Source organism: Coturnix japonica, chromosome 4, assembly GCF_001577835.2.
Source record: "Coturnix japonica isolate 7356 chromosome 4, Coturnix japonica 2.1, whole genome shotgun sequence".
In the NCBI taxonomy this organism is placed as follows: Eukaryota; Metazoa; Chordata; class Aves; order Galliformes; family Phasianidae; genus Coturnix; species Coturnix japonica.
In genome coordinates this window covers 58,417,612-58,429,064 of record NC_029519.1, presented here as the reverse complement: position 1 = coordinate 58,429,064, position 11,453 = coordinate 58,417,612, and the positions used below count along the sequence as shown (strand labels likewise).

At 37.0% G+C, this 11,453-nt stretch overlaps 1 protein-coding gene across 1 annotated transcript in view; it reads right to left on the bottom strand.

The window, feature by feature from the left end:
* Window positions 1-19: 19 nt before the first annotated feature.
* Window positions 20-11,453, bottom strand: part of PPAT (phosphoribosyl pyrophosphate amidotransferase) — a 39,533-nt gene continuing 28,099 nt past the window's right edge. Inside the window, exons 3-11 of the mRNA XM_015862231.2 lie at window positions 8,324-8,530; window positions 7,798-7,910; window positions 7,561-7,706; window positions 7,064-7,136; window positions 6,251-6,402; window positions 5,027-5,154; window positions 4,530-4,751; window positions 3,781-3,901; window positions 20-2,586 (exon numbers count right to left, since the gene is read on the bottom strand). Of these exons, the coding sequence (XP_015717717.1) occupies window positions 2,411-2,586; window positions 3,781-3,901; window positions 4,530-4,751; window positions 5,027-5,154; window positions 6,251-6,402; window positions 7,064-7,136; window positions 7,561-7,706; window positions 7,798-7,910; window positions 8,324-8,530 (1,338 nt within the window). The 3' untranslated portion in view covers window positions 20-2,410. The remainder of the gene's footprint in view (window positions 2,587-3,780; window positions 3,902-4,529; window positions 4,752-5,026; window positions 5,155-6,250; window positions 6,403-7,063; window positions 7,137-7,560; window positions 7,707-7,797; window positions 7,911-8,323; window positions 8,531-11,453) is intronic.

Below are 11,453 nucleotides of genomic sequence, written 5' to 3'. Positions count from 1 at the left end.
GCGTATAGACATGCCAAGAAATAGTTCATCGTTTTTAATGTTGCACGTGGGAGAAGTTAGAAATTAGCTTCTGCTCCTTTGTCACGCTTCAGAAGTGATAATGTAGCACAGTCGCACGTTGGTAATGACAGCAGAAAGCGTTATGTAATGAAGCATTGGAATAATACAAATAGCAATGCCTAGAACCAGAGTTCTTCCCTTCAAAGTTGCTGTATGTGATACATGAGAAGCCCAGTAACCTGCCATTGCTCACTGAATACGGTGGCACTAGAAAAGCATTCTTTAAGTTTAAGACATACATCCTTACAACGAGGCTTGCAGCGTAACTAAAAGTTCTGGGGCATACGATGGCAGTGCTGTGTAATGTCATGTGTTTCATGGAGAAAAATGGGATTATGACTCTCACTGAAATCAGATTTATGCCACCTGGTGTTCAAATCACATTTACACAGTTCTTACCACATGTAAAAATAGCAGTTTTGTTGAAAGTTTGTTAAAAATGGTCTAAGTTGCAATCTGTTCTACTAGACAACTTCAAATGGATTGAATTCTGCTTGCAGTGTTATTAAATTGTGCAACTGGTTTCATCCCCTCACATGCATTTAACACAAGAACTCAATTTATCCTTTTAAGAATGTTTGCTTTTTTGAAGGCTGGAAAGAAGGGCAAAAAATGCTGAATCTTTTCAGTTTACACACACTTCTCCCTCCTAGTGTGGAAGAGTGGGGGTCGGAGAGATTGCATCCAGTTTCTTTTCTTTGCTCACTTTGCTGTCCAGGTAATGGAACTGTTAAAAACACTTGTGAAACAGAAGAGATCCACGTACCTCTCCCAATAAGCAGATCTCGACTTTTACAAAGAATGCAATTCTCAGAATAAACTAGATTTTCCCATTAGCTTGACTGCAAGTAGGTTCTGATTCCACACGGAACCTCCACAAGGCTCAGTCTTGCGAAAGGATTTACATCCTTTCTTGAATTGAGACTTGTTTTGTGATCACATATCAGGCACAATTGCTACAAATTCCACTTCAGAAACTCAATTTTTAATACAATGACCAGTGCTGTAATTCTCAACTATGTGTAAGATGGGGAAGGAAAAAGCTCTTAAAACTTTTATTTTTCTCTTGTTTTTGTAGCGGTGTCACATGCAATTGTAAGGCCAAAGTACACGCTATTAAATAGATAATCTAAAATTGAGCTGCTGGTACTTTGTGAGAAAAAACAGAGGTAAACAAAATATGTTTTACAATTGTGCGTACATTTGCATTAGTTTTCAAAAGGTGCTTTTCTATTTCAGCTAGTGGTTCATTTTGAGGCGATTTTTATGTATACAAGTAACTAACTGTGACCAATTAAACAATGTTACGCCAATACAATTAAAAAGTACAATACTGATGGTTCTTCAAAACTCTTTTAAAACGTTACATTTATTTTAACAGCAGTGATGTGTAAAAAGAAGAGTCTGGCCAAAACAACACAATCTTCTTTTGTTACTACCACGCTTACTGTTAAGAAAGCAACTATTTTTGACTGAAGTTTGGATGCTAACGTAGACAGAGCACAATGAGTAATAGCTCAGACTTCAGAAATTGTCAGGTTTTGTCCTGGAGAAAACAAGATGTGAACAAGAAGTAAAAAATGGCCGTGCCAAGTGTTTTTCTCCTATTGTCCTATTGTCCACTGGAAAACACATGAAGATTTATGTTGGACTTCAGAAAAGAATTTTGACGTTACAAACATAGAAAGCTTTTGGCTTAGCATCTCCCTGAGTGTTCATTCATAAAATTATGTACCAGACATTACGTTCATGGAATCTGGACACTTAGTTAAAAAGGGCTTGATCAATAATGGCTATTTAGCTGTATATGGTATTTATATATATATATATGGCTATTTAGTAAGATATATATATATATATATATATATATGTTTAAATCTAAGCAAAAACTGCCAAGGAAGCACAATTTGACTCTGTAGATTTCCTTCAAGAGAGAGAAAGCAGGCTTCACATTCCTTGTAATGATTTTGATAATTTGAAATTACACCACATGATTTATAATTTGTACTTCCAACTTTGTGAATAAACCTGACACGGATATCTCGCATTCAGGGCAAGACTGAAACAAAAAGCTTTGGGAATGGTAAATAATTATAAACACTTTGGTTTTTACAATATTTTATGAGAAAATAGAAAGCACAACCGTGCTTCAAAACTATATGATTTTATATTTTAATTTGCTTAGATAGTTTTTGTCAGCACAGACTTTATCTAAGCCATTAGTAACAGTAATTAGTTAGCTCTGGTAAGCTTTACATAGTACCTACAGGTAAGAATGCTATTAGCAGGAAGGCATCTTTGAAACAGGTACATTCATCAATGGATGAACCAAAGTCCATCCACTAAAAATTCACCATTCTAGCTCTACAGGATACTCTCCAGTGAGACATGCAGTGCAATGACCAATCTTTCCAAGACGTGATTTCTGGGTTTTAAGGCTGTTCTCATTCTCTTTTCGTGCTTTGATGCTTTCTTGCACAGACGATACGAGCCCTTCCACAGAGAGATAAACGACACTGTCAGCCCCTAGAGGAAATAAAGGATTAATCAGTTAAAAGCTGTAATATTGTTCCAAATGTGGTCACACTATTGTATTGATTATGATACAATTATGATCACCTCACCTAAAGAGAACAGTCATGAAAAATTATCAAAGCATACCAAGCCTTGCCCTTGTCCAATTATTTGTACAGGGAGCAGATTCATTGAAATCTAGACTAAAGGTTCTTAGTTGAGATCTGCAAAAATTGAAACAGAATCCAGGGTATGTATTAAGACCATCTGAATTCTGTACAGTTTCACAGATTTATCTTGCATTTCAGCTCTGGAAACATGTGTAAGATGTGGCTCAATTCCCAAACTAAACACCTTACAAATAATACCCTTTTTGGAACTTGGAGGAACAGAAGAACATCATGTTAAAAAAAAATATCAGTATTCAGCTCATAAAAATGCTGTACCAGTAGAAAAGTTTGAGAGCCTTTTCACATAATCATGTTTTCATTTACACTCACTATTTTATGAAAGAAGGCTTCTTAAGTATGAAATCCTACAAACTTGCAATATTTCAACATGCCTTTATAACGATGATTTTGGAGAAAGGAATTAATTTTAAGATTATTTATACGAGTATTTATACAAGAAATCTCAGTTTAAGTTTTCTAACCACAGCTGTATTCTTAAACCATTTTTAAAGTACTTTGCAGTGCAATAAGCCAGTATATGGCTAGTATAGAGATTTTCTCAGTCACAGACCCTCACACAATTTCCATTACTGCTATCTCCATGATGAGCATATTATTTACCACATCATAACCAACATGGCTGGGTCTTTGTTCTGCTGTAAACATAACTTGTTCTAGGGATCTTAAAATGCATTTAACTTTCTTTTATTAGCTTCAAATGTCATTTCTTTCAAAGTGATGCAATTTACAAGAACTTAAAATTTGTAGAAAAATCAGTGGGTGTTTACAAATCATAGAATCATACAATTGCTCAGGTTGGAAAAGGCCTCAAAGATCATCAAGTCCAACTGCAGCCTAACCATAGTGCCCTAACTCTAACAACCCTCTGCTAAATCGTATCTCTGAGCACAGCATCCAAATGGCTCTTAAACACATCCAGGGACGGTGACTCAACCACCTCCCTGGGGAACCTATTCTAGTGTTTAACTACCCTTTCTGTAAAGAAGTGTTTCCTAATGTCCAACCCCACATTTACCTATATAGTTTGCAAGATCATGAAATTCAGGTCTGTTGGCAATCAGTTCTTCTTTTGTTGGAATGTTTATTCCCATGTAACACGGAAATCTTATGGGAGGTGAAGCCACACGAATATGCACCTGAATAAAAACACAATTTCAAAACAGTGCTATGAGGTGAAGTCCAGCAGATTGTAATAAAATATTTCAGATTTGAAGATGAGAAAAAAGATAATTTTAGAGTTTATCACTACAGTATTTCCTAGTGTTCCATAAGGTTCAGTCTTTATTTTGCTTCTCTCCTATAGCATTCAATACTTGATGCAGGTGTTTCAGTTTACAAAGTCAAACATCATACAGACCACTTCTGCTTCAGTGACAGACTCGCCTACTGTTTCAGTTAAAAAAGCTGAATCAATTAAAAAAATACACTGTGATGACTTAAAACACATGCCCATACTGCAGTATGTGATGTACTTATTGGTGTGCATCTCATTTTACCTAATCTGTTTTGTATTCTAGTTGTCAGTTACCACTTTATAAATGGAGACATGTTCCTGTCCCATTAATCTCCCAAAAATCAAAGCCAAAGAAACAGACTTTTCAACCCACCATGATAAAAACACACACCAGCCTTCTTTTATTTTGCACACTTGCACTTTTAAGTAATGAAAAAATGCATAGTACAAATAAAGCAAAAACCCAGTGCTTTACCCTCCCATCAATCTTGTACTTAAATCTGTACTGTACCCACTAAAAATGAACTTACCTCTTTAGCTCCTGATTCCCTTAGCAGTTTTATTATGGGAGAGATAGTATTGCCCCTCACAATTGAATCATCAATGATAACAACTCGCTTGCCTTTGAAATTGTCAGATAGAACACCAAACTTCTTTGCAACACCAAGTTGCCGTAATCTCATATTCGGCTGGATAAAAGTTCTTCCTACATAGCGATTTTTACAGAGTACTTCAACATATGGCAGTCCACACTATAAACAGGAGACATTAAGCAGAGTTAGTATCTATAAACTTGGTTATTCTCCATTACTGTGCTTTAAAGAAACCCTAGGATTCAGTATGACTCCACAATAACCAAAAGTCTTTGAAATACCTTAATAGAGTGGAATAATGACAAAAAACAAATAAGTGATGCAGATGACTCCGTGGGTGTGAGGCCTATCTAGTAGCCTGTGCTGAAATGCAGCTCTACAAAAGAATGGTATGTGTAGATGTACTTGAGAAAAGAAAGCAAATTAATACATACCTTCTGAGCATAACCCAGAGCTGCTGGGGTTGCAGACTCTGGAACAGTGCTGACCAGGTCTGCCTCCACAGGTGCTTCAATAGCAAGTTGCTGGCCACATCTCCTCCTGACTGAATACACCATTTGACCTAAGAACAGCAATAAGTGTTTTTCCTGGTATGCATAATTCAGATTTCCTCTCAGACTGCTGTACAAATGTCTGCGGTAAGTTGCAGGCATAGAAGTCAGTGAGAAAAATTTTGGAGTTAATAAGCAGTCATTCACGTGAGCTCATTTATTTCCTCCCATAATGTCATATTCTTAAATTCACAACTCTATCATCACACAGAGAATTAAAATCCAGTCTGCCCTAATCAGGTAATTAAAATTCCTGTGGATGTTACAAGATCTACTTGCAGGGGCAAAGATGAAGAAATTATGCCTGCATGTTCACAATATGCATTTTCTATTATTAGTCTGTTTTCCTGTGCAATCATTCTATCCGCCTCCATCCTCTTACTAGTTTTGAATCAGTTGGCTGTATTTACCCCACATTCATTAAGGCAAGAAGAGGCCTTGGGAGCTTTGAAGGTCCTAAAAGTTTGGAACCAGCAGAGGAAACTGGAAGTACTGTGGTGAGATAGGCAAGATAAAGGTACTAGGGAACATGGGAGAAGTGGGGACAGTGCTAGGTATGAATATCCTGGCTAATATCTCTTAAGACAATTTTCAGAAGCTTCTATTGAAATAAAGACATTAGACTGACAGTCCCAAATGCTTTGATAATTCACAGATTTAGGAGTTGTATTAAAAGCGTTTTACTGAGGTAACCCTTTCTTCCAACAAAACACTACAATAAAGTTGTTTTGCAGATTCTCTTTCATAGGTCTAATTATTTAAAAGGTTTTCTAAGAACTAATACAGTTCTTAAGTCTCTTCCTTTAAAGGGATACAACTACCTTAATCATATTTGTAGTTCTTTTAATCCTTTCCATGAGGCTATGCAGGCAGGCCTGACTGAGGCAATATACACAGATAGGAACAGGAAGGTGATGCTACATGCTCATCCTGAGTTTTATATCCTCAAGAACTGTTCCAGCCCATTCTATCTCAGTCCAGTTGTGAAAGCTCACATTCACTGCCACCCTGCTATGATCCCAGATCCTCTCAGGAGTCAGTTGTACTCCAGAATAGAACCTCCCATTACTTCAGGAGGCAGAGGCTTTGTACATTACATCTTCTCACCTTCAAAGATACTGTCTGGTCTTGCAAAATAAACATATTCAAAGATGCAGAATGCCGACGGATCTCCTTCTGGTCTTGGTACAACATCCAATGTTTGGACATCATACCTGGATATTTTCACAATCTCTCCAGGAAGTACCTCACGATAGTACCTTGAAAGATAAATAAGCAGCATTTAGAATGATAGTTTTTAAACATAAACTCCCTCCCTCCCTTCCTTCCTTGACATCTCCCAATGAGCCTTCAATCTCTTTGTTTCAAGAAAGTGTCCCACTTTTATTTTTACAGTGTCTTAGGTAGGGAGGTAATGTGAATCTCACTTATTGGCTTCAATGGGTCTAACGTGTTTGCACCCATGGAAATAGTTTCAAGTGCCTGTTACTTTTTTGAAACAAGGAGGCTGGCTGATAGGCAGCATATGCTATCGCTCAAGTTAGTGCTACCATAAGCTACCACTGTAACCTTTTCTGTAGCATTACTTTATAATACATGAATTCCACTGCTAACTAGGCTAAAATAAAAATTGAGAAGGATATCCAGATTAAAAGCAGCAAGAGACATTCTTCTTGTCTTTACTTTTACTTTCTGAGCACATAATTATTTAACATCCTTTACATTAACCCAATCAAAATAAATAAATAAATAAGCAAACTCTCAAAAGACAGAATTTGCCATAAAAAGCTCTTCCAGTCAACAGACGAATCCTTCATGTCTTTACATTGCCAGAGTTTACAATATTTGGCAATCTGAGGTTTAATGTTTAATTGCTGCTTGAGGAGAGCTTTCAGATCAAGTGAGAACCAGAATACTTACTCGGCACCAATAGATAAAAAGCTACAGGATTCAGAGGAGACTACCCATCCTTCTGTTTCACTGTTATCTTTTCCTGAAATAAAAGATTTTTGTTACAGTCAGATTCCACAGTTTTTCCTACCACACTGCATATCTAATACAGTCCTTGTCCTGCTATGTTCTAGTTTGCCAAGAACTCAAACTTACATTTGCAAAGTTTAGCACTCCAGAATTTCTATAATATCATTTTAAAAAAATAAATGTAAGCATCATAAACTAGTTCTCGGCACAACTGGTAATAACAGCATCATATTCCTGGTTCAGAAATGCTGTCTGCACTAGTTCACCACTGCTGCTAGGAATTAACAAAACTTATTTTAGCATTATATGTTCCTATCTCTACTTCAGTAAATGCAACTGTAATTACTTAAACTGATGGCTTCATGCACTAACTGTATTTATGTGTGTATTCATATATATAATTGGTGTATGAATATTAGGATATATGTATGGTTTACCTTTTCCATTCATGTCCCCTACTGGAATAAGGCGACCAATGCAGAGTGGACGATTCCCATATGGATCACGTACTGCATAGATTATGTCTTTGTGCATAATTAGCAATGAATATGAAGTTGGAGTTTCATTCATTAAGTTTTTAATTCTGCAATGAGACACAGGTGAATATAATCACTCGTTGCACACCATGCTGAAAACAGACTGCTGTTCTTGCTTCTGCAACCTGTAATCCTCACCTTGCTACCCAGTCAGCAGTGTCGTCATTTTCTAGAGGAGGTGTGAAAGCCAGCAGCTGGGTGATCAATTCACTGTCAGAACTGGTTGACAATCCTACACCATGCCGCATAAGCTTTTAAGACACACAGAAAAGGGTTACCAGTAGTCATGTACTTATCTTGTCATATCTTTGCCTTGCTTCAATTCAGGTTCTTTAAAACATACTATTCTATCCAAATACACTATCAAATCTGTCATTTGATGATCTCCTTATGTTTATGTCCTGACATATGATCATCAGGAATTAGTTTTCTCATGTGACATATAGGAGTGTGACAAATAGTTTAGAGGACTAGTGAGTTATGCCCTTTAGCAATTACAAATGTCTACTCTTTTTTGGACCCTCCCCCAATGCAATTTTGATTATGATACTCTTTCACAACACACAGTAGTTTGTCATTAAGTACTCATCATAGCAAACAGTTTGCTTGTTTCTGCTTCATACCGAGAAATGAATGATACTGTAGTCTCCCAGGAGATACTAACCTTCCTCCTCAGTCGTACAGCATTTGTTAGTTCCCCATTGTGTGCCACAGCGATCTTTCCATGAAGAGTTTCTACAACAAAAGGCTGGCAGTTCTGCAGCTCAGAGATCCCTGAGGTAGAGTACCTGGTGTGCCCGATACCAAGGTTTGAAACATACAGCTTCTTCAGGCTGTCTGCATTGAACACGTGATTTATAAGACCCATTCCCTTCAGAAGAAAAGGAAAAAAAAAATGTTGTTCTGTTGTTTTGTTTTATTGTCAGTGTGCTCATTTCTCCTTGTGCTTGTCCTGGTACTGCATTAATACTTTGCTAGAAAGGGAAATAACCTGAAACCCACAGGAAAGAAAGCTGATCAGGAGTCACAATGATATGTCAGATCCCATTACTCCTATTTTTAGACAAAACATTATACATTTTCATTCTGAGGATTTCCACTGAACAATCTATTTCCCGACTAAAAATTCATCCTTTGAAAAACACAACCAAAGTGTTACAGTGTTTAAAAACATAAAAATAATGTTCAAAGGGAAGGAAAAGAAGAAAAAAATTTGTAAGATTCTCTGCTTAGGATATACTGTTGGCAAGTTAGTGATATATATGATTTAGTTTTGTACTAGCCCATGACAACATTTATCAGATTGCAGTCATTCCCATTTACGAGATTGCACTCAATGTCAAAAGCAAAGCTTCTTTCTAGAGGATTTTTTTCTTTACTTAAAACAAACATTTCATACAACCAGGTTGCTTTCTATTTAAAGCAGAAATGCGTCAAAGCTTTTTAGTCAACTGTCGGGAGCTTCTTATGGCAACAAGCGCTATGTGGAGACAAATTAAAGAATAGCCTGAAAAAAACACCCAAACCTGTACACTGTAGAAATTAAGACTGGATTCCAAACCCTCCTACCACTCCAGCTTCTTGTGCTGCCTGTGGAAAATGTTTATGTACTTAAAAGCCCTTGTTTTCCTATCATGTATTGTAACTGTGATGTACATGAAATCACACATGATAACACTCTTTGAGGATCTCTAAAGTTGCATGAGATAGACTTGATAGTCATGATTGGTTTATGGCCTCTGCTGTGGGTACAATAACAACACAGCGGGATAGCAGAGGAAGGAAATATGTCGAATTGTTTGCAGAACTCAACCAAAGCAGATTAAAGAAAGTCAAGGTTTAGAGTATTCTGTTCTTTGACTGGTATAGAGTCAAAATACCAAAAAACTGTGGTTGCACATATGGTTTTAGCATACTTGCTGTCATGTTAAAAAGTTATTACCGCGAACATTCAAACTGATGCTTTTGCTTTAATGGTTCAGCAAACTACACGCCAAATCAAATGTCACCTATTGTCTCACAGATGACATGAAGTCTGTACCACGTGCTGAAATGTAACTGTCCTCCTTTTACTTATCCCAACAACGAGATATGGCACTTAACAGGTCCAATATTAATGTATGTGTCTGCTTGAAGCACTGCAATAGGTTAAACAAGAAATGCTATGTCAAAATACGTTTGGTACAGAAATATGTGATCTTTGTCATGAAATAGTGAAATATTTTGCTGTTTCAGATTGTGTCAGTGGGACAATCAACGTGAATTACACCAGTGTAAAAAATTCCTAGTGAATGCAATCTTATTTCTGTATGTCCCAAGTCTGGTATATACCAGAATATAATAATATATCTACTTTAATATAGATTTCTTTTTCCTGCATATTCAAGCATGCAACAGTAAGACAAAGCTCTCCTGCTACTGGTATTACTACAACTATACAAGAGATATAAGTTTTTCCACATCCTGGGCTAGTACAGCTATGACACTAATTTTTTCTTGCACAAATTTGCCTGAAAGGCTCTAACAGACAAATCTGGATGAGTTTCCTGTGAGAGTTTAAAACAAAGGATTAAAAACCTCTGCCAAGGACTATTAATCCACCTTCAAAGGCTGGTAACAATCAGAAAGGAACACATATCCATGCCTTAGGTGGTCCAGTTTGTACTTTAATCTATTGGCTTAATCTGTTGACAAAGGTGAGCTTGCACTAATGCCCAGTGCTGTGAATTGACGCAGTGAGCAGCAGGAAGCTTTTCCATTCGGTTTTTTTCTGCTATGAAGAAAAGCCAGTTGGTGTCTGGAGGCCAAATGGACACAGCAGCATCTTCACTGCTGACATTTTTTCATGGTGTAGTTTAAAGTCAGAATCCTTAACATATTTTCACCAGGGTAACAGACCCAAATGTTTCTTATTCTTATTAATTTCCAGGATTATACAAGTCAAATCTGTTGTACCCCACAGGCTCGTTATTACAGTGTGGTTATTATGTTTCTTAAAAGTGTTGAATCCAAGAAAGGTATTTCAAGGATAAGAGAAAATATCACATGCTCTGCAACTCTTAAAATATCAAAGCTGATACAATGAGAAAGTCAATTAAACTCTTAGCATGACAGTTAAGTATATCATCTCGGTAATGTGGAAACTCTACAGATCATTCTATTGCCTCCTAGAATTACATTCTGATAAGTAATTTTTACCACAGGATGATGATGATGATGATGATGATGATTATTTTAAATCTCACTTTCAAAGAAAGTTGTCACTCTGGTAAACCTTCAGGTAAGTTGAAACCCAAGAAGAAGCAAGAGGGAAGAACAGATACAACAGTGTGGAAGTTGAGAAAATAAGTGTTTAAAAGTGTGTAGGGGGCAGGATGAGGTTATAAGTAACAGGAAGGGAGGAAATTGCAGAAGAGGTGACAAACACAATGCCCGAGAGATGAGACTGTGCATGAGGCATGGAGCAGTCACACAGATATGCATGCTGCTGCAGCAAAACAGTTTTCTTACTCTTAAACTGATTTGAACAGCTTAATTAATTGTCCTCAGAGATGCCTAAACATCTTTATGAACTGCCTTCTGATGGTGGTCAGAGAGCACACTCATATCAAGTATTGCTCCGTGGTTTTGTTCACTGAAATAGTTTTTATTTCCAGCCCCCCGGCTCTTCCAGGATTTAATAGGATGATGATTATCTTTTTCTGGATGAGCAAAACCAATCCCTGAGCATGTGAGGATTCTCCTGGCATATTACCTGAGGCTGTGGCTATTTAATGGCTTTTAACTTCTCTTGG